Consider the following 25220-nt stretch of genomic DNA (forward strand, 5'->3'; position numbering starts at 1 on the left):
GCTCTCTTTCTCTCATTCTCACTTTCTCAAATAAATAAATAAATAAAAATCTAAAAAAAAAAAATTTCAAGGATTTGGGGTGTCTGGATGCCTCAGTTGGTTAGGCCTCTGCTTTTGGCTCACGTCATGATCCCAGAGCCCTGGGATTGAGCCCCGCATCTGACTCCCTGCTCACTAGGGAGTCTGCTTCTCCTTCTCTCACTGCCTCTCGCCCCTTCTCGTGCTCTCTCACTCTCTCTCAAATAAATAAATGAAATCTTTAAAAATAAATAAATTTCGGGGCGTCTTGGTGGCTCAGTCATTAAGCGTCTGCCTTCAGCTCAGGTCATGAGGTCCTGGGATCAAGCCCCACATCTGGCTCCCTGTTCCACGGGAGGCCTGCTTCTCCCTCTCCCACTCCCCTCTCGCTGTGTTTCTCCCTGTCAAATAAATAAATAAATAAATTTCAAGGACTTACCAGTTCTAGGTTAACAGTTTTTATATATTTCAAAACATCAGAGAACCAAAACTTAATCATATGCTACTTACTAAAAATAGTACATGTATTTTTTTAGGGTGTGGAGCATAGTTCTACAGAATATAATGGGACAGGGCACCTGGGTGGCTCAGATGGTTAAGCATCTGCCTTCGGCTCAGGTCATGATCCCAGGGTCCTGGGATTGACTCCCGCATCGGGCTCCCTGATCCTTGGGAGCCTGCTTCTTCCTCTGCTTCTCTCTCTCTCTCATGAATAAATAAAATCTTAAAAACAGTATAATGGGACATAAGATGTCATTTTTAACCTCTTTTTGAGGTCCCCATTGTTCTGCCACTGGAAGTAGCACAGAAATACACCAAGATAATTATATTAGTATCAGTTCATTTCCCTGTTTTCTGTAGCGTGGGACTGTGGTACAAGGTTATTGTTATGGAAAAGCGTGGTGGTGACCTTTGACAAAATAAGTTCTTTGGGTTTCTAGTTTGCTACATAGTTGTCAGTTGAGGTGGAATCAGCTGGTGGGGTGTACAAGATTCTGGTTACCTGAATGCTAGGAAGGGAGCTTTTCCTGACCTTCCAGCATTTTCTTTGGAGCGGCTTAGTGAGTGGTGGAATCTTTTGGCATAGGTGCTCCACTAATTGTCTATTAGCTCATAGACCCTTCCCATCTACCTGGCTATCTGCCACCCTCATTTTGGACATAGAGTACTGAAGAGCATTGACCACTGCTTTAGTAACTGAAAGGAGAGTAAATTTCAAACTCTGATAGGTACCCTGTATATAGTTTAACCTGCCCCGACAACCTAACTACCACTGCTCCTCAGCTCCAGGAGTTAACTGTTTTGCTTTTGGTACCATGTGTGCCTCCTTAATATTTTTGTCCCCCTACCTATTACCTAAGTAGTCTTCTAGAAGAGTTGTGCTTTCCCTGTCCTAACTCTGTCATTTACTAAGTCATTTTCTCCTTTGGCCCTGATTGCCAAAATCCTAAACTTGTACTTTGTTAGATATAGGATCCCATGGCTGCAGTATCAGAGAATATTATTGCTTTTCCAAGTACTTCCTGATGCCATCAATTGAAAGATGTATCATTATTGTATATACAACTAAGAAAGAAAACATACTGCCAATTAAGCTGACATGCCATTGATTGTAATATGCAGTTGGATTTCAGATATATATATTTTTAAGTATCTTACAAAGAAAGATCGTGTTGTCTTTCTCCAGCTACTTACAATTACTTTGTGTAATTGTAACTATTCTTCAACAGACAGACCCTCAGTGGGCGCTTCCAATGGACCAGGCATTGTGCAGAAAGCTGGAGGTCAAGTCCTTATTTTTCATTTAATGTCGAGAGACATTAAATAATCACACAGATAAAAATGAAGTAGGATGAGTTACTAAAGCAGCTTGCACTTCTCCATGATAGTATTTCACAAGAAATTGAATGGAAATGGGGAATTTCCTAGAAGCACTTCTCCAAAGGCAACATTTGAGTGAAGCCTAAAGATGCATGAGGTGGGGGATACAGAGTGTGTAGTATTCCAGACAGACTGTTCCTAGGATCTTGGACTGGTTGAAATTTTTTTTTTCCAAGCTTTTTTTTTTTTTTTTAAAGATTTTATTTATTCATGAGAGACAGAGAGAGAGGCAGAGGGAGAAGCATGCTCCCAAGGAGCAGGGAGCCCGATGTGGGACTTGATCCCAGGACCCTGGGATCATGACCTGAGCTGAAGGCAGACGCTTAACCATCTGAGCCACCCAGGCGCCCTTTTTTTTTCCAAGTTTTGAAATGAGTAAATGGTAGTTCATAAAGATAAAATATGAAGTCTAGGGGCATCTGGGTGGTTCAGTTGGTTAAGCGACTGCCTTCAGCTCAGGTCATGATCCTGGAGTCCTGGGATCAAGTCCCACATCGGGCTCCTGGGTCCGTGGGGAGCGTGCTTCTCCCTCTGACCCTCTCCCCTCTCATGCTGTGTCTCTCTCTCAAATAAATAAATAAATAAAATCTTTAAAAAAAAGTGTAGGAAAAATTCTTGATCTTCAATAATGAACAAAGAATATTGTCTTTACTTAGAACATTTCCATCTAAATGGTTGCTGCCAAAGTGCTCAAAGAAACTTCTTGTTCTTTGGTGTCATCCAGTCTCACCCAAAAATACCTGTTCCAGGGATGCCTGGGTGGCTCAGTTGGTTAAGTGTCAGCTCAGGTCATGATCTCAAGGTCCTGAAATCGAGCCCCACGTCAGGCTCCCTGCTCAGTGGGGAGTTTGCTTTTCCCTCTCCCTCTGTCTCTCCCACCCTACCCCCCGCACTCTCTCTCTCAAATAAATAAGTAAAATTTTTTTAAAAACCTGTTCCATTAAACTTCAGTAATTAATATATTTTGTATATCACTGTGGACTGTTTGGTGACATTATCATTGACTAAGCCAAATAAGACTAGACTTTCTCTGGAAGTTTATGCGCTTTTGTTTATCTTCCCAATTGCAAGTGATTCTGTTTGGTACTGTGCTAGGCATTCATCCATTCATTCAAGCATTTGAGTGCCTCTTATATTCTCGTCTCTGGAAAATGGAGTAAAGAATATATGTTGTCTCTCACTCAAGGAACTTATAATTAAGGATTCAAGGGGTAGATGTGGGGGTATATGGAAGTTAACTTTTGAAAGTTACAGATGAAAAATTGAACATGAAATATTACTGTATGGTACTATATGAGATACTAGATTTGTATAGTACAGTTAATGAATAATATAGCTGCTTGGAGAAAAAAGGTTGTCCCTGGGAAATAAAAAATATTTTTTCATCCTGGGGTGCCTGGATGGTGCAGTCGGTTAAATGTCCTACTCTTGATTTCGGCTCAGGTTGTGATCTCAGGGCTTTGAGATCTAGCCCTCCATCAGGCTCCACGCTCAGCTCAGCATGGAGTCTCCTTAAGACTCTCTCTCCCGTGGGGCACCTGGGTGGCTCAGTCGTTAAGTGTCTGCCTTCGGCTCAGGTCATGGTCCCAGGGTCCTGGGATCGAGCCCTGCATCGGGCTCCCTGCTCAGTGGGAAGCCTGCTTCTCCCTCTCCCACTCCCCCTGCTTGTGTTCCCTCTCTCGCTGTCTCTCTCTCTCTCTCTGTCAAATAAATAAAATCTTCAAAAAAAAAAACAAAGACTCTCCCTCTTCCCCCTCCCCCTCAAATAAATAAATAAATCTTTAAAATATATGTAATGGGGCGCCTCGGTGGCTCAGTCGGTTAAGTGTCTGTCTTCAGCTTGGGTCATGATTCTGGAGTCCCAGGATCGAGCCCCACATCAGGCTCCTGCTCAGCGGGGAGTCTGCTTCTCCCTTTCTCTTTTTCTCAAATAAATAAATAAGATATTAAAAAAAAATAAGCAACAAAATAAGAAATACATTTTTTCATCCTAAAAAAAACGGTATGTGAACATTAATTTTCTTAATTGGAAGTGTTTAGTGTTGTTGTGTTTTAAAAAACCGTAACTGTGCTATTGTGAAGTAAAAGGTTAAAGTAAACTGAGTTCTTGAAGCTTGGCCGCCATCATGAACGACATGAACGACACAGTAACTATCCAGACCAGGAAGTTTGTGACTAACTGACTACTTCAGCGGAAACAGATGGTCATTGATGTTCTTCACCCCGGAAAGGCAACAGTACCTAAGACAGAAATTCGGGAAAAACTAGCCAAAATGTACAAGACCACACCAGATGTCATATTTGTGTTTGGATTCAGAACCCATTTTGGTGGTGGCAAGACAACCGGCTTTGGCATGATTTATGATTCTTTGGATTTATGCAAAGAAAAATGAACCCAAACACAGACTTGCAAGACATGGCCTGTATGAGAAGAAAAAGACATCAAGAAAACAGTGAAAGGAATGCAAGACCAGAATGAAGAAAGTCAGGGGGACTGCAAAAGCTAATGTTGGTGCTGGCAAAAAGTGAGCTGGAGATTGGACGACAGAAGGAGTAAAGATGCTGCAGTGGCTTTATCTGTGATGGTTGTGCAGATTTTTCATGAGAGGATCAATAAACTAAGAATGTTAAAAAAAAAGTTAACTGAGTTCTTGCCTTTTTAAAAATAATTTTTAGGGGCACCTGACTGGCTCGGTTGTTGGAGCATGTGACTCTTGATCTTGGGGTTGTGAGTTCAAGCCTCACTTTGGGGGTAGAGATTACATTTAAAAAATAAATATTTTTATTTTTTAATTTTTAATTTTTTTTTTTTTAGATTTTATTTATTTGACAAAGAGAGACAGCGAGAGAGGGAACACAAGCAGGGGGAAGCCGGAGAGGGGGAAGCAGGCTCCCCAGTGAGCAGGGAGCCTGACCCAGGGCTTGATCCCAGGACCCTGGGATCATGACCTGAGCCTGAGGCAGACGCTTAACCAACTGAGCCACTCAGGAGCCCCATAAATAATAATTTTTAATCATAGATTTATAATTGGGTTAATTATATACATTATCAGAATTTCATATAGGTTTCTCCTTTGTGAAACTTCTTTTAAGTTTATATAAATAATCTCTACACCTAACATGGGGCTTGAATTTGCAACGCCGAGATCATGATCTGAGCTGAAATCAAGAGTAGGTTGCTCAAGGGTGCCTGGGTGGCTCAGATGGTTGAGCGTCTGCCTTCGGCTCAGGTCATGATCCCAGGGTCCTGGGATCGAGTCCCGCATCGGGCTCCCTGCTCAGCAGGGAGCCTGCTTCTCCCTCTGCTTCTCTCTCTCTCTCTCTCTCTCATGAATAAATAAATAAAATCTTTAAAAAAAAAAGTAGGTTGCTCAAAATGAGCTATTAGGACTTCATCAAGATAAAAAGCTTTTGCACAGCAAAGGAAACAGTCAACAAAACCAAAAGACAACTGACAGAATGGGAGAAGATATTTGCAAATGACATAACAGATAAGGGGCTAGTATCCAAAATCTATAAAGAACTTATCAAACTCAACACCCAAAGAATAAAGAATCCATTCAAGAAATGAGCAGAAGACATAAACAGACATTTCTGCAAAGAAGATATCCAAATGGCCAACAGACGCATGAAAAAGTGTTCAACATCACTCGGCATCAGGGAAATACAAATCACAACCACAATGAGATACCACCTCACACCAGTCAGAATGGCTAAAATTAAGTCAGGAAACGACAGATGTTGGCGAGGATGCGGAGAAAGAGGAACCCTCCCACACTGTTGGTGGGAATACAAACTGGTGCAGCCACTCTGGAAAACAGTATGGAGGTTCCTCAAAAACTTGAAAATAGAGCTGCCCTATGACCCAGCAATTGCACTACTGGGTATTTATCCCAAAGATACCAATGTAGTGATCCAGAGGGGCACATGCACCCCAATGTTTATAGCAGCAATGTCCACAATAGCCAAACTATGGAAAAAGCCTAGATGTCCATCAACAGATGAATGGGTAAAGAAGATGTGGTGTATATATACAATGGAATATTATGCAGCCATCAAAAAAATGAAATCTTGCCATTTACAACTATGTGGATGGAACTAGAGGGTATTATGCTAAGTGAAATAAGTCAATCAGAGAAAGACAATTATATGGTTTCACTGATAAGTGGAATTTGAGAAACAAGGCAGAGGATCATAGGGGAAGAGAGGAAAAAATGAAACATGACAAAACCATAGAGGGAGACAAACCATAAGAGACTCTTAATCTCAGGAAACAAACAGGGTTGCTGGAGTGGAGGGGAGTGGGAGGGATGGGGTGGCTGGGTGATGGACAGTGGGGAGGGTATGTGTTGTGGTGAGCGCTGTGTATTGTGTAAGACTGATGAATCACAGACTTGTACCCCTGAAACAAATAATATACGTTAATAATAAAAAAAAAGAGTAGGTTACTCAACTGACTGAGTCAGCAGGCACCCCTAGACTCTTGAATTTTCTTATAAGGATGTGGATTATAAAATTTCCCAAACTTTTTTGACTCCTGCACTTATAATTAAACCATCCTGTGTAAATTTCTGTTACACTTTAACTTCCTTGTTTTACAGTTGTGAAACTCTGGTCTGGAGAAGTTGAATGACTTGCTTAAAGTTATCTAAGTTCAGAATAATGAAAAAAGCATCAAAGAATGTTAATTAAGACTTAGAAAACCTGAATTCTGCCTTTTGTCCCTACTGATATTGGCAAGAACATAAACAGGTTATAGAATAACTGTTATTCTTACAGAAATTTATTTTCATTAATATGCTTACACATAAGATGGTTGGTTTTCAATATTTGTAGTATAAAAATATCCATGTGGTTTTTTGGTAGACCTATTATTGAAGGGAAGGACATGTAGAATTTTTTACAAACTTAGAAAATAGCCATCCATGTAGACATTTAGAAGAAAATTCCATTTTAGTCATTGAAACGTTAACTATAGCGTTGATAAGACATTTATAATTAAAAAGAAATTTCCCTCAAGCACCACCAGCACATTTTCTGATGATACCTAAGAAACATATATCCCAGATATCTGTAGTAGAAGGTGATGATTAAAGTGTCCTTACACATTTAATGATTGTGGGCGAGAAATGTGCTGCTAATCTGGACCTGAAGAAGGGTTATCAAATGGTGGTGAATGAAGGTTCAAATGGGGGACAGTGTCTGTCATGTTTATCTCCATGTTTTTGGAGGTCAGCAGATGAATTGGTCTCCTAATTAAGCATGTTTTAGGGGTAATTTTCCCTTCTCTAGACATTGATCAACTTTGCAAGTTCTAATTTGCAGCACACTTATTTTTGCATATGTGTATAGATTGAGGAAATAATTTTAAACAACCATACATTATAAAAAGCATTATTGCATGGTTTAAAGTGGGATGTGGTACTTTTTCTAGTTAAATTGAAGCAGTATTTAGAAAAATTTGTATATGCAAGAATAAGAATATTTACCAAAGCATTGTGATAGTGAAAAATAGGAAATAAATGCCAGTCATCTAAAGAAAGAAACTATTGGGGTGCCTAGGTGGCTCAGTCATTTAAGTATCCAACTATTCATTTCTGCTCAGGTCATGATCAGGGTCATGGGATGGTTCTGCACTCATTGGAGACTCTGAGATTTTCTCCTTTCCCCTCTGCTCCTCCCTGCTCACTCTTTCTCAAATAAATAAATAAAATCTTTTTTTAAAAATAAATTAAAAAATTGGGCGCCTGGGTGGTGACTCAGTTGGTTAGGCTCAGGATCGAGCCCCACATCGGGCTCCTTGCTCAGCGGGAAGCCTGCTTCTTCCTCTCCCATTCCCCCTGCTTGTGTTCCCTCTCTCACTCTCTCTGTCAAATAAATAGACTCTTTTAAAAAAATAATGAAATAAACTAAAAAATAAATGAACTATTGTGGTTTAGACATCAGGTAGCAAAATAAACAGTAAAAAGGAATAAATTTGATCTATTTGTGTATCTTCAGGAAAAAATGTCTCTTTGTTGAGGAAAAAGCAAAGTATATAAAAATACATGTGACACTTTTTTTTTTAAGATTTTATTTATTTTAGAGAGAGAGAAAGATCACAAGCAGGGGGAGGGGCAGAGAGAGAGGGAGAAGCAGACTCCCTGCTCAACAGGGAGCCTGACACAGGCGCCCCTAAAAAATTTCATGTCAACTAAAAGTATAGAGAATACCTACCACAGGCAGGGGCAGAGGGGTTGCTGGCTGGCTCAGTTGGTAGAGCATGCGACACTTGATCTCTGAGTTGTAAATTCTGGACCCATGTTGGGTACAGAGATTACTTTAAAAAGGGGGGCATGCCTGGGTGGCTCAGTTGGTTAAGCAACTGCCTTCAGCTCAGGTCATGATCCCAGGGTCCTGGGATCGAGCCCCGCATTGGGTTCCCTGCTCGGTGGGAAGGCTGCTTCTCCCTCTCCCACTCCCCCTGCTTGTGTTCCCTCTCTCGCTGTCTCTCTCTCTGTCAATTAAATAAATAAAAAAACTTTAAAAAAATAAATAAAAATAAAGAGAGAAAAGAAAAATACCCACCACGAACCTACCACCCAGTTTTGCCCAATATTAATATTGCCATTTTAACTTTTTTTTAAGATTTTATTTATTTATTTGAGAGAGAATGAGAGAGAGCATGAGAAGGGGGAGGGTCAGAGGGAGAAGCAGACTCCCGCTGAGCAGGGAGCCCAATGTGGGACTCGATCCTGGGACTCCAGGATCATGACCTGAGCCGAAAGCAGTCGCTTAACCAACCGAGCCACCCAGGCACCCTGCCATATTAACTCTGATCTTTAAGAAGCTCCCTGTGTATCCGTGTAGTAATGATCACCTTGAATTTAGTATTTATCATTTCCTTACATTCTTTTTATTCTTCCATGTGTCCATAAACAATGTAGTGTTGTTATGTTTTTAAACATTTATTTTATTTTTTTAAAGTTATTATTTACTCATTCTAGACACAGAGAGAGAGAGAGAGAGCACAAGCAGGGGTAGAGGCAGAGGGAGAAGCAGGCTCCCTGCTGAGCCAGGAGCCAGATGTGGGTCTCGATCCCAGTACCCTGGGATCATGACCCAAGCCGAAGGCAGATGCCATCTGAGCCACCCAGGCGCCCCTAAACGTTTATTTTAAAAGTGTCACATTGGGGCATTAGAAAAGAGAAATAGAAAATATTTGACAGTGCCAAGGGAATTAAGTCTATCATACCAGATGATTTGAGATGTTATAATTTGATATTGTCAGAAACTACATATTTTTCTTTTAAACTCATCTAGGATAACTATGAATTAATACCTCCCAATTTTTTTAAGATTTATTTATTAGCACAAGCAAGGTGAAGGGCAAAGAGAGAGAGAGAGACTCTCAAGCCGACTCCATGCTGAGTGTGGAACCCACTCAGGGCTCGATCCCATGACCCTGAACCAAAATCAAGAGTCAGGTGCTTAATGGACTGAGCCACCCAGGTGCCCCAATAATATCTCCCAAGTTTTAAAAATGTGTAATTTTAGGGGCACCTGGCTAGCTCAGTCAGTGCCGCATGTGACCTTTTTTTTTTTTTTAAGATTTATTTATTTGAGGGATGCCTCAGTGGCTCAGCTGGTTAAGCGGCTGCCTTCGGCTCAGGTCATAATTCCGGGGTCCTGGGATCGAGTCCCGCATTAGGCTCCTTGCTCCTGCTTGTGCGCGCGCTCTCTCTCTCTCTGACAAATAAATAAAATCTTTTAAAAAGAGAGAGAAAGTGAAAGGAAAATGTACATACCCCTTGCAGGACCCCATCCCCTCAAAGAGTTAAGAAGGTTCCTTTCTTTCTGCTATAGTTCTATAATACAGAAATATCTGAGGCTTTCAGAGGTTTTAGTGTTCTGTTTTATTTAGTATTGATTCATTTTAAATCCTCTGGAAAATAGGTAGTCTTCAGGAATAATGTAAGTCACTGTTATCCCTGTATATCTCTTCATTGGAAATCATATTCTGGAGCCAAAAAAGATAGTAGTAGGAAATGTATTAAAAAGTCCATAGAAGAGCTCCTGGGTGGCTCACTTGGTTAAGCGTCTGACTTTGGCTCAGGTCATGTTTTCAGAGTCCTGGGATTGAGCCCAGGGTCTGGCTTCCCCACTCAGTGGGGAGTCTACATCTCTCTCTCCCTCTACCCCTCCCCCTTCTCCTACACGCATGAGTGTTCTGTTTCTCTCCTCTCTCTCAGATAAATACATAAAAATCTCTTTAAAAATCCACAGAGAATTAAACTTTAAAATAATTGGTATAAGGTTATAGGGCTGTTTGAACTAAGATGAAAAACACTTAGGAAAGTTGCAGAGAATCAAAATTGTTTATAACCTTTGATCTTTAAAAATATTAGTTCTGGGGCGCCTGGGTGGCTCAGTCAGTTAAGCGTCTGCCTTCGGCTCAGATCATGATCCCAGGGTCCTGGGATCGAGCCCCACATCGGGCTCCCTGCTCAGCGGGGAGCCTGCTTCTCCCTCTGCCTCTGCCTGCCTGCCTGCCTACTTGTGCTCTCTCTCTCTCTCTCTCTCTCTGTCAAATAAATAAATAAAATCTTAAAAAAATAAAAATAAAAATAAAAATATTAGTTCTGCTATATACCTAGAAGTAAGGGGAGTATATAGCATCAAATAATTTTTTTAAATTGAGAACTGTACAGTAAAATCTATAGTTTGCTCCCATAATAAGACCTTTCTTTTAATATTTTTTAGATTTCAAGGGGTGCCTGGGTGACACAGTCAAGCATCCAACTCTTGGTTTTGGCTCAGGTCATGGTTTCAGGGTTGTGAGATTGAGCCCCACCTTGGGCTCCATGCTCTATGTGGAGTCTGCTTAGGACTCTCTTTTCCTCTCCCCCGCCTTTCCCCACCTCTCAGAAATAAATAAATCAATCTTTACTATTTTTTAGATTTCAAGGAAAGTGCGAATATAAAATCTTTTTGGAAATGAAGTATTCTTGTGGCGCCTGGCTGGCTCAGTCAGTGGAGAATGCGACTCTTAATCTCAGGATCATGAGTTCAGGCCCCACGCTGGGCATGGAGCCTACTTTAAAAAAAAAAAAAAAAAAGAGGGTCACCTGGGTGGCTCAGAAGTTAAGCGTCTGCCTTCGGCCCAGGTCATGATCCCATGGTCCTGGGATCGAGCCCCACGTCGGGCTCCCTGCTCCGCGGGAAGCCTGCTTCTCCCTCTCCCACTCCCCCTGCTTGTGTTCCCTCTCTCGCTGTGTCTCTGTCAAATAAATAAATAAAATCTTTAAAAAAAAGGGAAGAAAGAAAAAAAAATTGAGTATTCTCTACCTTAACTGTCAGAGTTTCCTCTGCCCTTTTTCCTAAATTTTTAAATATATGCCTTATTCCTCTCTCGTTCTTTCTACAGAAAGTTTTTCAGTAAACAGATTCCTTGATTTTTGGTTTTGTCTTAGCCCCACTCTCATTCCCAGTAATGTATAATTTGCTGTTTGATATACAAGATGAATCTAAATACTGTTTTTTTTTTAAAGATTTTATTTATTTATTTGACAGAGAGAAACACAGCGAGAGAGGGAACACAAGCAGGGGGAGTGGGAGAGGGAGAAGCAGGCTTCCCGCGGAGCAGGGAGCCCAATGCGGGGCTCGATCCCAGGACCCTGGGATCATGACCTGAGCCGAAGGCAGATGCTTAACGACTGAGCCACCCAGGCGCCCCAATACTGTTTCTTTTAGAATAAGAAGTCAAATTAATACATAGATATAAAGCCAAATGTTAAAAAAATCTCTGATACATTAGGGTATTTTTTCTGCCAAAGGTATCTGTTTAGATCAGTGCCTTTATTAAATTTTAAGATTCAGTTTCAGTTTCATCTTGATGGAAAGACATCAAATTGTGTAGCTTCTGTATTTATTCAGTCTAACTGGGTTTTCACTATTTGATTACCCTCTAAATGATTATTACAACTTTTAATAGCTGTTTTATTTTAATCCAGATTTACAGTCAAAACTGGTAATTTCTGTTTCAAATAGGCAATAAATATACTTGTTATACAATTTAAAAGGTATAAAGGAAATACATAGAGTTCCCATTCTCACCCCTAAAGCAGGCTTTCCTTCCTGAAGGCAAGTACATAATTAGGTTTTGGGGGAGATAAAATTTATATGCAAATTTTCAGCTGTGCAGGGGTCGGTACTCCTAACCCCCAAGCTGTTCAAGGGCAGCTGTACTGTTAACTAATTTCTTGTGTATTCTTAGGAGATATTTTATGCATATAGAAAGATGGATGGAGGAGTGCCTGGCTGGTTCAGTCGGTAGAGCATGGGATTCTTGATATTGGGGCTGTGAGTTCAAGCCCCATGTTGGATGTAGAGATTACTTTAAAAAAAATAAAGTCTTTAAAAAAACAGAAAAAGGAAGATGGATGCTTTAAAAAAAAGAAAATCTTTGATTTATATATATAACATACAATAAAATTCAACAATTTTAAGTAGACAGTATGTTTGGGTTTTGATAAATATATACACAGTTATGCAGTCTCTGCCAAAATTATCATATAGAACATTTCTATCACCTCCCAAATTTTTCTCATGGCCTTTTGTAGTTAGTCCTCTCCAACTCCCTCCAACTCCTGGAACTATTGATCTGTTTTCTGTCTCTGTAAGTTTGCCTTTTCTAAAATGTCATTATCAGTAGAATAATATAAAATGTAGTCTTTTTATATCTGATTTCTTTCACTTAGCATTATGCTTTTGAGATTCATCCATATCAGTGCCTTGAACCAAGGAAATGTTTAATGAGTGTTAAATGTCTATTAGCATAAGTTTGGATGAGGTTTTTAAAATTAATTATATCATACTGGCTCATGAAATGGACTGATGGATCTTATATTCAACTTAGAGAAGTCTTAGCTCTTGATGTTAAACCTTGCTGTCCTTCAAGATGGAAAAAGATGACTTAATGTGAGAGCAAAATATTAAAGCACAAATAAAATTCCATTTAATGTACATGGTAGAAATTCAGAATAACTTGTTTGGTTCAAGTTTTATTTTAAATTTTTTTTTTTAAGGTTTTATTTATCCGACAGTGAGAGACACAGTGAGAGAGGGAACACAAGCAGGGGGAGTGGGAGAGGGAGAAGCAGGCTTCCCGCGGAGTGGGGAGCCCGATGTGGGGCTCAATCCCAGGACCCTGGGATCATGACCTGAGCCGAAGGCAGACGCTTAACAACTGAGCCACCCAGGTGCCCCCAAGTTTTATTTTAATAGCAACTTATTACTTTATTAAAAAAGGGCACCTGGGTGGCTCAGTTGGTTAAGCATCTGCCTTCGGCTCAGGTCACGATCCCAGGGTCCTGGGATCAAGCCCCACATCGGGCTCCCTCCTCAGTTGGGAATCTGTTCTCCCTCTCCCTCTGCCACTCCCCCTGCTTGTGTGCGCTCTCTGTATGTTAAATGAATAAATAAAATCTTTTAAAAAAAAGTTTAAGCATCTACCTTTGGCTCAGGTCATGATCCCAGGGTGCTGGGATACAGTATTATATTAGTTTCAGGGGTAGAGCATAGTGATTGGACATTTAAATGCATTATGAAATGCTCACCATGATAAATGTAGTTACCTTTTGTCACCAAAGTTATTACAATATTATTGACTATATTCCCTATGCTGTGCTTCACATCCTTGTGATTTATCTGTTTTATAACTGGAAGTTTGTACCTTCTAATCACCTTCACCTATTTTGTCCATCTCCCCCACACCCCTCCCCTTACAGCTTCAGGTTTATTCCCAGTATTTATGAGTCTTTTTCTGTGTTGTTTTGTTTCTTTATCTGTTTTGTTTTTTAGGTTCCACGTATAAGTGAAATCATACGGTATTTGTCTTCCTCTGTCTGACTTATTTATTTCACTTGCCATAATACCCTCTAGGTCTGTCCATGTTGTTGCAAATGACAAGATTCCATTACTTTTTTGGCTGAATAATACTCCATTGTATATATATATTCCACATCATCGTTAGCCATTCATCTATTGATGGATACTTTGAGCATATATCATTTACAATTAGTGTTTTCATTTTCTTTGAGTAAATACCCAGAAGTGAAATTGCTGGATCGTATGATATTTCTATTTTTAATTTTTTGAGGAACCTCCATAATGTTTTTCTTAATGGCTGCATCTGTTTACAGTCCTAGCAGCAGTGCACAACAATTCCCTTTTCTCTGCATCCTCACCATGTTATGTCTTGTCTTTTTTTGTTTGTTTTAGATTTATTTGAGAGAGAGAGTGTATGCGCTCAAGCACACAGAGGGAGAGGGAGAAGCAGACTCCCCGCTGAACAGGGAGCTCTGTGTGGGGCTGGACCCCAGGATGCTGGGATCATGACCTGAGCTGAAAGCAGATACTTAACCCACTGAGCCACCCAGGCGCCCCTGTTTTGTCTTTTTGATATTAGCCATTCTGATCAGTGTGAGGTGTTAGGTCATTGTGGTTTTGATTTGCATTTCCATCATGATTAGTGATATTGAGCATCTTTTCATGTGCCTGTTGACCATTTATATATCTTCTTTGGAAAAATGCCTATTCAGGTCCTCTGCCCATTTTTTAATCACACTGGGGGTTTTTTGGTGTTGAGTTGTATGAATTCTTTATATATTTTGGATATTAACACTTATCAGATCAGTCATTTGCAAATATCTTCTCCCATTCAGTAGGTTGCCTTTTTTGTTGTTGTTGATGGTTTCCTTTGCTATGCAAAAACTTTTAAGTTTGATATAGTCCCAATTGTTTATTTTTGTTTTTGTTGCCCTTGCCTGAAGATACAGATCCAAAAATTATTGCTAAGACAGATGTCCAGGAGTATACTGCCTATGTTTTCTTTTAGGAGTTTTGTGGTTTCTGGTCTTAATCTTTTAAGTCTTTAAGCCATTTTGAGGTTATTTTTATGTATGGTGTAAGAAAGAGGTCCAGTTTCATTCTTTTGCATGTAGCTGCCCAGTTTTCCATTTATTGAAGAGACTGTCTTTTCTTCATTGTGTATCCTTGCCTCCTTTGTCGTAGATTAATTGACCATATAAGCATGAGTTTATTTCTGAGCTCTGAATAGTGCTTTGTTGTTGTTGCTGTTGTTTTAGAGGGAGAGGGGGACTGGAAGGGGCAGATGGAGAGAGTCTTAAGCAAGCTCCACGCCCAGCATGGAGCTTGATATGGGGCTCAATCTCACAACCCTGAGATCATGAGCTGAGATCAAGAGTTGGAAGTTTATGGGGCACTGGGTGGCTCAGTTGTTAAGCATCTGCCCTCAGCTCAGGTCATGGTCCCAGGGTCCTGGGATCAAGCCCCGCATCCGGCTCTCCCCTCAGCGGGAGGCCTGCTTCTCCCTCTCCCACTCCCCCTGCTTGTGTTCCCTCTCTCGCTGTGTCTCTCTCTGTCAAATAAATAAATAAAATATTAAAAAAAAAAAAAAGAATCAGATGTCTGACTGAGCCACCCAGGAGCCCCACGGGCTCTGAATACTTTCTATTGTACCTTTAAAATACTAGATTTTACTGTTTTTACTTTTGTCATTTAAAAATATAATCTGGGGTACCTGTCTGGCTCAGTTGGTTGAACATGCAACTCTTGATCTTGAGGTCATGAGTTTGAGCCCCATGTTGAGTATAGAGATTACTTTAAAAAAAATTTTTTTTAATTAACATAATCCAGGGCACCTGGGTGGCTCAGTTGGTTAAGTGTCTGCCTTTGGCTCCGGTCATGATCCCAGAGTCCTGGGATCGAGTTCCGCATCGGGCTCCCTGCTTGACAGGGTGTCTCCTTCTCCTTCTGCCCTTCTCTCCTCCTGCTCGTGCTTTCTCTCTGTCAAATAAATAAATAAAATCTTTAAAAAAAACCATAATCTAAAACTAGCCCTTGGTTTTAATCTCCAATACCAAGCCAAGAGGGAAAGGAATAGAATATGATTTCCTGCCTTGTGGTTTTTTCAGGAACTCCCACCCAATAACATATCTCAAGTTTGTGGGCTCTTAATGTTAAAATGGCTAAGAAGCTGGTATCTGGTTGTAGAGCATTACTATAGGTAGATCTGTCTCTGACTACAAAATTTTGTGATGGGCTTTATTACTTCAGCCTTTTTAATATATCCAGCCTTTTCAGTATATCCCTTTTTAAATTTTTTCAACTACCTTTGGAACCCTGGTAGTCCATATCAGCTGAAAAGATACCCAGCATCTTGTCAGATTGTCTCATATCATTTGAAACATTGATGACTTCAAGAACTCGTCCTAAGGGTAACCTAATAGTTTTCTGGTTCAAAAACTAGCCTTGAAATTCAACTTCTTTTTTGAAAACTAGTAATTTTTTTTACTCTAAAACCATTGTTATAGCTCTTTAGTATTTAATACATGTTTACTTTCCTTATAGTTACTTATTAAACTCTGAACAAAGCAAAAATGACCCACTTTTTAAACATACATTTGCATTCAAGAATCCAAAATACTGGGGCACCTGGGTAGCTCAGTCATTTAAGCATCTGACTCTTGATTTCGGCTCAGGTCATGATCTCAGGGTTGTGAGATCAAGCTCCGCATTGGGCTCTGTGCTGGGTGGAGCCTGCTTAAGATTCTCTCTCTCCCTCACCCCACCCCCAAAAAAGAAGAATCCAAAATACTCTGGTTTCTCTTCAGATCATATAAATCTTTCGCCTTTTCCCAAAATACTGTAACTTGAAGATTCACAAATCCATCCCTCTCTGACTTTGGAGGAGTATTCCCTAAAAAAATTTTAGTAGTGGGATAGACAATATTGGTATGAGTGAAAATTTTATTAATTGGTTAAAGTTACATTTATGTTGAATATATTTCTTTTCTTTCTGTTTTCTTGAGGAATTGAATGACCTGGCACGGGACCCCCCAGCACAGTGTTCAGCAGGTCCTGTTGGAGATGATAGTAAGTATTTAAAAGGAATGATGGAGTAAAACTGCATAACCATCTGCCTCTGGGGAACTCTGGGACTGATGAATATATCTCTTAAGATTCTTTTTTATGTGAAAAAACAATTATGCTGCAGGAAGAGACAGTGTTTACCCTTACTTATCCACGAAAGATGCAGTTCTATATGTATCCCATCTTCTTCTGTAGTATTAATTTTGAACCCTTTTTGCCAGATATTGTCTGTGTAGTTGTTCTAACCATTTCCTACGTATCCTTCAACTCTTCTGGGTATTTTCCTGGGGTCAAATATTTGAGGTTTTACTTACAACTAGCTATTGTTCTTTAAGTAAAATAATAACTTAGGATGATGGGGGGGGTAGTGGAGTGTGTGTTTGTGTATGGTGTTTGTCCTTCCACTGGTTCATGCTTGTGAAGACAGGTAGTTTATTTCTAATGTCCGGTTTATCTGCTTAATCCTATATAAAATAATTTATCACACATGTTGGATAATAATTTTCCTTTTGTTTAACTTTGTCTCAACAGTTTTTCCCCTTATACCATATTCTAGCCTCTTTTAAAAGGAGGATATTTGAACCAGACTGTGCTTTGTGACACAAAACTGATTCACAAAAAAAGTAATATTTAGCAAATAGGAAAAAAGAAGATACTTGGAAACAATTTTGTAAGAGAAGTATATACATTAAGACAATAAATAAGAGGTTATATTAGCTTGTGTTTAACATTTTTTCCTGATTTTGCTTAAGAATGTTGGTTTTGGTTTGCCAAACTTAAGAATCAAAGGGGACAGGAAGGAAAAATAAGATTAAAAGCAAAGGGAGGCAAACTTATAAGAGACTCTTAACTATAGGAAACAAACTGAGGGTTGCTGGAGGAGAGGGGGCATGGGGGAAGGGATAATTGGGTGATGGGCATTAAGGAGGGCACTTGATGTAATGAGCACTTGGTGTTATATGCAACTGATGAATCACTAAATTCTACCTCGGAAAATATTATAACACGCTATATGTTAACTAAATTGAATTTAAATAAAATTTTTATTTTTTTTAAATAAAAATTTTTTTTTTAAAAAGAAAGCAAGGCCCTTTTACAGGGATTGCTTTACATATAAACAGATAGATGGTATAAATTATAAAGCTAAGTACATATAAAAAAAATCCCATTTACATTATCCATATTTGTCCAGTATGAGTAACTATAGTGTTGATACCAAACAGGATAGGCCAAGTAATTTAACACGCATTATCTCATTTAAGCCTCACAATAGGTCTTTTAGGTGAGTGGAGTAGAAATTGTAAACTATTTTAGAGAAGAATCTAGTGAGAGAGGCTCGTGGTGGTTTCCAAAGTGGGCTCATTCTCAAGTTTTCTTTTCTTTTTTTTTTTTTTAAGATTTTATTTATTTATTTGACAGAGAGAGAGAGGAGCACAAGCAGAGGGAATGGCAGAGGGAGAGGGGGAAGCAGGCCCTGCACTGAGCAGGAAGCCTGATGCGGGACTCGATCCCAGGACCCTGGGACCACGACCTGAGCCGAAGGCAGACGCCTAACCATCTGAACCACCCAGGCGCCCTCTTTTCTTTTTTTTTTAAGATTTTATTTGGGGCACCTGGGTGGCTCAGTTGTCTGCCTTTGGCTTGCATCATGATCCCAGGGTGCTGGGATAGAGCCCCACGTCGGGCTCCCTGCTCAGCAGGAAGCCTGCTTCTCCCTCTCCTGCTCCCCCTGCTTGTGCTCTCTGTATCTTTCAAATAAATAAAATTTTAAAAAATTTAAAAAGAAAAAAAATTTTAAAAGTATTTTATTTATTCATTTGAAAAAGAGAGAACATGAACACACGAGCAGGAAGGGCAGAGGGAGAGGGAGAAACAGACTCCCCACTGGGCATAGAGCCTGATGTAGGGCTCCTTTCCAAGACCCTGAAATTACGACCTGAGCTGAAGGCAGATGCTTAACTGACTGAGCCACCCAGGTGCCCCTCATTCTCAAGTTTTCTGATTTTAGTTTTGTCATTTATGGTATCATACAGTCCACCTGCATCATTGTGGTCTTTCAGTTGAAAAAGTGGTTTTATTTCCGGTACATTCCTCAAAGTTGAGAGTGGCTGATCTTTCATTAGAAGTGTTTGAAGTCTGGGGCATAGAATTCATTTTTGAAGTTCTCTTCAGTGTGCTGAATAATTGGCCTTTGCTTCGCATAGTTGTTATTATCACATTCCTTTCTCAGATAGAAAAGTTACTATCCTTGAGAATTAAATAAAACTCCCCCAAAGCATAAGCAATGAAAAGAAAAAATAGGTAAATTTTACATTTTAATGAAATTTAATTTAGGTGCTGCAAATGATACCATCAAGAAAGTGAAGAGACAACAGGATGAGAGAAAATTTGTGCAAGTCATCTCTCTGATAAGGAAATTTATTCAAAACATTTTAAAACTCTTTGTAACTCAACAATATAGAGATAAATAATCCATTATTGTTTTTTTTTTTAAAGATTTTATTTATTTGAGAGAGAGAGAGAATGAGAGAGAGAGAGTACGAGAGGGAAGAGGGTCAGAGGGAGAAGCAGACTCCCTGCTGAGCAGGGAGCCCGATGCGGGACTCGATCCCGGGACTCCAGGATCATGACCTGAGCCGAAGGCAGTCGCTTAACCAACTGAGCCACCCAGGCGCCCTCCATTATTGTTTTTAATAAGCAAAGGATCTGCTAAAGAGGATGTGCAATTGGCCAATAAGCACATGGAAAAGATGCTCGGTATCATTAGTCATCAGGGAAATGCAAATCACATCTGTGATGAAATAGCACTTTATGCCTTCTAGGATGGCTAGAATCAAAAGGTCAGATAATAAATGTTGATGAGGTTGTGGAGAAATTGGAACCTTCCTACATTGCTAATAGTAATGTAAAATGGTACAACCAGTTCAAAAAAGCAAGTGGTCCTCAAAAAGTTAAACAGAGTTACCATATGACCCAGTGAGTTCACTCGTAGGTATATATCCAAGAAAAATGAAAACATGTCCACACAAAAACTTGTGCACTAATGTTCATAGAAGCAGCAGCTGTAATAGCCAAAATGTGGAAATAATCCAGATGTCCACCATCTGATGAAGGGATAAATAGACTGTATGTCCATACAGTGGTATATTATATGTCAATAAAAAGGGGAGTACTGATATATACTACAACATTGATGAGCCTTAAAAACATGCCCAGTGAGAGAAGCCAAATATAAAAGGCCACATATTGTATGGTTCCATTATATGAAATATCCAGAATAAATTCATAGAGACAGAAAATAGGTAATGGTTGCATAGAACTAGAGATTTGGGAATGTGGAGTAACTGCATATGGATATGGGGTTTCCTTTGGGGATGATGAAGATTTCTAAAATTAATTGTGATGGTTGCCCAACTCTGTGAATGTTCTGAACACCACTGAATTGTACACTTTTCAGTGGGTGAATTCTGTGGTATATGGATTATCTTTCTATGGCTATTTAAAAAATAATAGCTCTCCTTTAACTCCTAGCCTTTCTATTTAAGTGTCTTGATTCACCTACCTTCTAAGAGAATAAGAAAAATCTCCTCCTTAGGAACAGTATAACTTCCTTACACTTGGTCATCTAGATAGTCTTTGCTGATGTAATACTGAAAACTTTAGGGAGTGTTTGAGAACAGTTGAGATAAATTACTGTCAAAAAGTCTTGATAAGGTCTTCTGATGAATTGTTTAAGGATAAAACAGTGTAATTGGGTAGCTAAATATTATAAGGAGGCAGAATTTAATCTTCAGAAAAGAGAAACTGTTGGTTACAACGAAACTTTTTGAGCTCCTTTTGACTCTTCTACCTCTCAGATCCTTCAGCACATTATTGATATTTAGTGTGAGAAGGTAGTCCTTATTTTATATTTAAAATAATATAGGGGCACCTGGCTCGCTCACATGGTAGAGTATGCAACTCTTGATCTCAGGGTTGTGAATTTTAGCCCCACATTGGGCGTAGAGATTACTTTAAAAATAAAGAAGGAAGAATAATGAACTTCGTAATACAGTGCTTTATTTTTAAATATCCAGATTTTAATGTACCATTATATTTTTTCCCATTTTTCTGTGAAGATCTGGTAAGCAGGAGAAAGTATAGGCCCTGAAAGGAAAAGTAAGCCAAAGATTTATTGGTCATACAATCTGCTTCATTTTCTTTTGTTTTGAAATTTTGGTGAATCTCTCTGGAGATCTGTACTTGAATTCAAATGTAGTTCTCCTGAGATCCAGTCTCAAATTATAACAAATATTCTTGTTCCCTTTTAGGCTTAAAGCTTTGTCTTTGAGTATCCTAAAGAGTAATCATTGAGCTGTGAACTTCACATTTAAACTCTCATAAAAGAGGTCGTAGCTTTTAGTTTCTGTAATTTGGTTTTCATCGTCAAACCAGGGTGGAGTTTTCGTTTGTTTGTTTTTGCTGGTTTTGGAACTAACAAAACTTTGTAATCATTACCATTTTTTATTTCTAACAGCTGCTAAGATTGATCCTTAAATGAAAGGTTTTTGAGATATAGTCGTTCATATAAAATACAACAATATTTTATGCTTATGGCCACATATTTTGCCCAGTAACTATTTCTGGAGAGTTATTTCTACTTGGAACCTGTAGTGATTTTTTCTTTTAATCTGTAGTGATTTTTTTTTTAATTTAAAAGATTTTATTTATTTGAGAGAGAGCACGAGCAGGGGAGCACAAGCAGGAAATCACGAACAGGGAGATCATGAGCAGGGAGAGCAGCAGAGGGAGAGGAAGAAGCAGAGAGCATGATGTGGGGCTTGATCCCAGGACCCTGAGATCGTGACCTGAGCTGAAAGCAGACACTTAACCGACTGAGCCACCCAGACACCCCATAATCTGTAGTGATTTTTGGAACTATTTACCAAACCATTAGAATTTGAGTCAGGATTAGATATTCTCCCACTACCTTCTTTTTTATACTTCCACAAGGAGATCTAGGCGTGTAGGAGAGCTCCAGAGAGAGACCTAAGTCAGTGATTCCGGTAGGTATTCTTATATTTGACCTGTGTAGCAGAATATTTAATTAAGATTTTAATGGTAGGTCTTCAAGTGCTTTTGTTAATTAAATTCCATCTTAATGTGGTTTTAGTTTAGTATGTCTTTCTCTGCTTTGTTGATGTTGTAGATTCTAGATCATTTTAAAAAGAGATAATTATTGATCTTTCATCTATTAGTGAGGGACTAGTAATTCTAAAGACCAATACATGAGTGCTCTCAAGTTTTTTCTTGCTGTAAAAACGAGTCTTTCCTAATTTGAATATTATTTACTTTGACTTTACAGTCATCCTCTATACCAGTATTATAAAAGGAGTATATTATATATTAATGTGTTGGGGAAATGACATAACAAGTTAAAGAGTTGAATCTTTTGGTTCTTTTTTACCCTTAGAGGTAAGAAATGCCTGTTTAAAAGTGAAACCTTGAGGGACGCCTGGTGGCTCAGTCGTTAAGCGTCTGCCTTCAGCTCAGGTCATGATCCCAGGGTCCTGGGATCGAGCCCCACATCGGGGAGCCTGCTTCTCCCTCTCCCCTGCCTGCCGCTCCCCCTGCTTCTGCTCTCTCTCTCTCTCTCAAATAAATAAATAAAATCTTTAAAAAAAAAAAAGTGAAACCTTGGGCCTTGTCAAGAATTTTGTCTCCCTGATACAAATTTTCATGGTGTTCTAGCCCAAATACTTTCTCATTGAGTATCTTATCAGTGTTCTAGACTATACTAGTCATTTTCTTTTCTCTCTTCAGACTCAAACTTGATTTAGATTCCTCATCTTGCCCAGGACTTATCATATTGCTTATAAATGAACTGGGTTAGACAGGGAATGATATGTCATTATGGTGTAGGTACATTGGAGATACTGCTTCATGGTGATTTTTTGTTCTTTTTCAGTGTTCCATTGGCAAGCTACAATAATGGGGCCAGTAAGTATTCAGATTGATTTCAGAATAAATGTTTATGTAATTCACTCATTTTAATCCCACTTCTCTTGTTATCAACAGAATGACAGTCCCTATCAGGGTGGAGTATTTTTCTTGACAATTCATTTCCCAACAGATTACCCCTTCAAGCCACCTAAGGTAATTGGGATATGGCACTTGTTTTTTTGATGTACTTCCTATGATATTAATAAACCATTTCACAAGAAGTTTTTCTTTTTTCTATAGGTTGCATTTACAACAAGAATTTATCATCCAAATATTAACAGTAATGGCAGCATTTGTCTTGATATTCTCCGGTCACAGTGGTCTCCAGCACTAACTATTTCAAAAGGTAATGGAATGGGTATCTGATATTAAGATAAAGCAGCAGTGTTTTTTGTCTTTTATTTTTTACTTACTTGTTTTTAAAGATTTATTTATTTATTAGAGAATGTGTGCATGATCAGGGGGAGGGGTAGAGGGAGAGAGGCAGAGAGAGAGAGAGAGAGAGAGAGAATCTCAAGCAGATTCTGCGATGAGCGTGGAGTCCTATGCTGGGCTTGATCTTACGACCCTAAGATCATGACCTGAGCTGAAATCAGCAGTTGGACACTCAACCAACTGAGCCACCCAGGTGTCCCTGTTTTTTGTCTTTTAAAGGTTACTTATTTTTTGAAATGATTATTCATATTCCTTTTAAAAGGAGGTAGTGGTCCCTGTTATTTTTTTGAGTAGACCTCTAGACCACTGGAGGGAGTTGGATTTCCAGGCATAGGTGTTCTGGTGTCTTGACAGCTCTGTCCGTTATGCTGTTCAGGCATAGGTTGGAAAATGGCCACTTGGTATGAATTTCTTCTAGAGCAAAGTTAAAGTAGAAGAAATTAATGCCTCTTCCAACCTTGAGATCTGTAAGTGGTAAGCATAGATACTGTTCCATAAGAGGAAATAATAGCCCTTTTAGAGGAATGCTTGTGGTATAGATACAGACTTTAGGTTCTTGAAGAACAAGGTATAGGTAAATTCATATTCAAACTCTGTAAGGTTTTACCAGCTCTTGTCTTGAGGTTTCTATCAAACAGATTCATTCTCTAAGGTGACCAGTTTAATAAAAGAATTTTATTTGATCATCTTAATCTTTGTGGTATATAGTCCTGTGTGTTTGAAAATGTGTATTAAAAATTAGTTACTAATTTTGTGATGAAATATCCAATAGTTCTAAATAAAACCTAATTATATGAGTAGGTTGGGGATTTTTTTATGTCCATGAACTGAGTGGTTAGCAAACATTTTCTTATATGCTGATTTGAAATTATACAGCCCCTCAACATTATATCCAAATGAAATCACAAGTGAGGTAAAAATTGTCAAAATACAAATGCAAGAAGTAGGCTGCAAATGAGATAAAGGGGCTAATATGTTTAAAATAGGAAGAACAGGGCGCCTGGGTGGCTCAGTTGGTTAAGCGACTGCCTTCGGCTCAGGTCATGATCCTGGAGTCCCTGGATCGAGTCCCGCATCGGGCTCCCTGCTCAGTGGGGAGTCTGCTTCTCCCTCTGACCCTCCCCCCATCTCATGTGCTTTCTCTCTCATTCTCTCTGTCTCTCAAATAAATAAATAAAATCTTTAAAAAAATAAATAAATAAAATAGGAAGAACATATATAAAAATCAGTAAGAGAAAAAGATCCCAACAGATGAATAGACAGAAAGGAGCAAAATAATCAAAGAAATGAAAAATTTCTTTTTCGGAGTGCCTGGGTGGCTCAGTCGTTACGTGTCTGCCTTCAGCTCAGGTCATGATCCCAGGGTCCTGCTAGGTGGGGAGCCTGCTTCTCCCTCTCCCACTCCCCCTGCTTGTGTTCCCTCTCTTGCTGTGTCTCTCTCTGTCAAATAAATAAAATCTTTTAAAAAAAATTTCTTTTTCAAAAATTCCCATTTTTCACCTTTTTAAATAACAAAGATCTTTTTTTTTTAAAAGATTTTATTTATTTTTTTGACAGAGAGAGAGATAGCGAGAGCAGGAACACAAGCAGGGGAAGTGGGAGAGGGAGAGCAGGCTTCCCGCTGAGGAGGGAGGGAGCCCGATGTGGGACTCAATCCCAGAACTCTGGGATCATGACCTGAGCCGAAGGCAGACGCTTAACGACTGAGCCACCCAGGCGCCCCAATAACAAAGATCTTGTAAAAAGAAAAGCAAATGCTGGTGAAGTACATTGAAATGGGTGCTTACATACTACAGATAGAAGTATAGATTTGTATTGCCCAGTCAGTATGTATTTCAAGATAAAAGATTTAATTATTACTTCCCTTTGATTCAGTAATTCTCGTTTCATTCATTTGTACTAAGAAGACAGCCTCAAATGCTAAAAAAAAGTTTTGTGTCTTGCCCGCATCAGGCTCCCTGATCAGTGGG

General features: G+C 39.2%; 1 protein-coding gene across 2 annotated transcripts in view; it reads left to right on the forward strand.

Moving 5' to 3' along the window:
* UBE2D2 (ubiquitin conjugating enzyme E2 D2) overlaps positions 1-25220 on the forward strand; it is a 58661-nt gene that overhangs the window by 26375 nt on the left and 7066 nt on the right. For both annotated transcript variants that reach the window (XM_088023273.1, XM_028103554.2), the window contains exons 2-5: positions 16773-16836; positions 22781-22812; positions 22891-22968; positions 23056-23161. In XM_088023273.1, the coding sequence (XP_087879399.1) occupies positions 16773-16836; positions 22781-22812; positions 22891-22968; positions 23056-23161 (280 nt within the window). The remainder of the gene's footprint in view (positions 1-16772; positions 16837-22780; positions 22813-22890; positions 22969-23055; positions 23162-25220) is intronic.

Source organism: Eumetopias jubatus, unplaced genomic scaffold (assembly GCF_037043125.1).
Source record: "Eumetopias jubatus isolate StellerSeaLion01/CBP00866 unplaced genomic scaffold, mEumJub1_p1.0 scaffold_5, whole genome shotgun sequence".
In the NCBI taxonomy this organism is placed as follows: domain Eukaryota; kingdom Metazoa; phylum Chordata; class Mammalia; order Carnivora; family Otariidae; genus Eumetopias; species Eumetopias jubatus.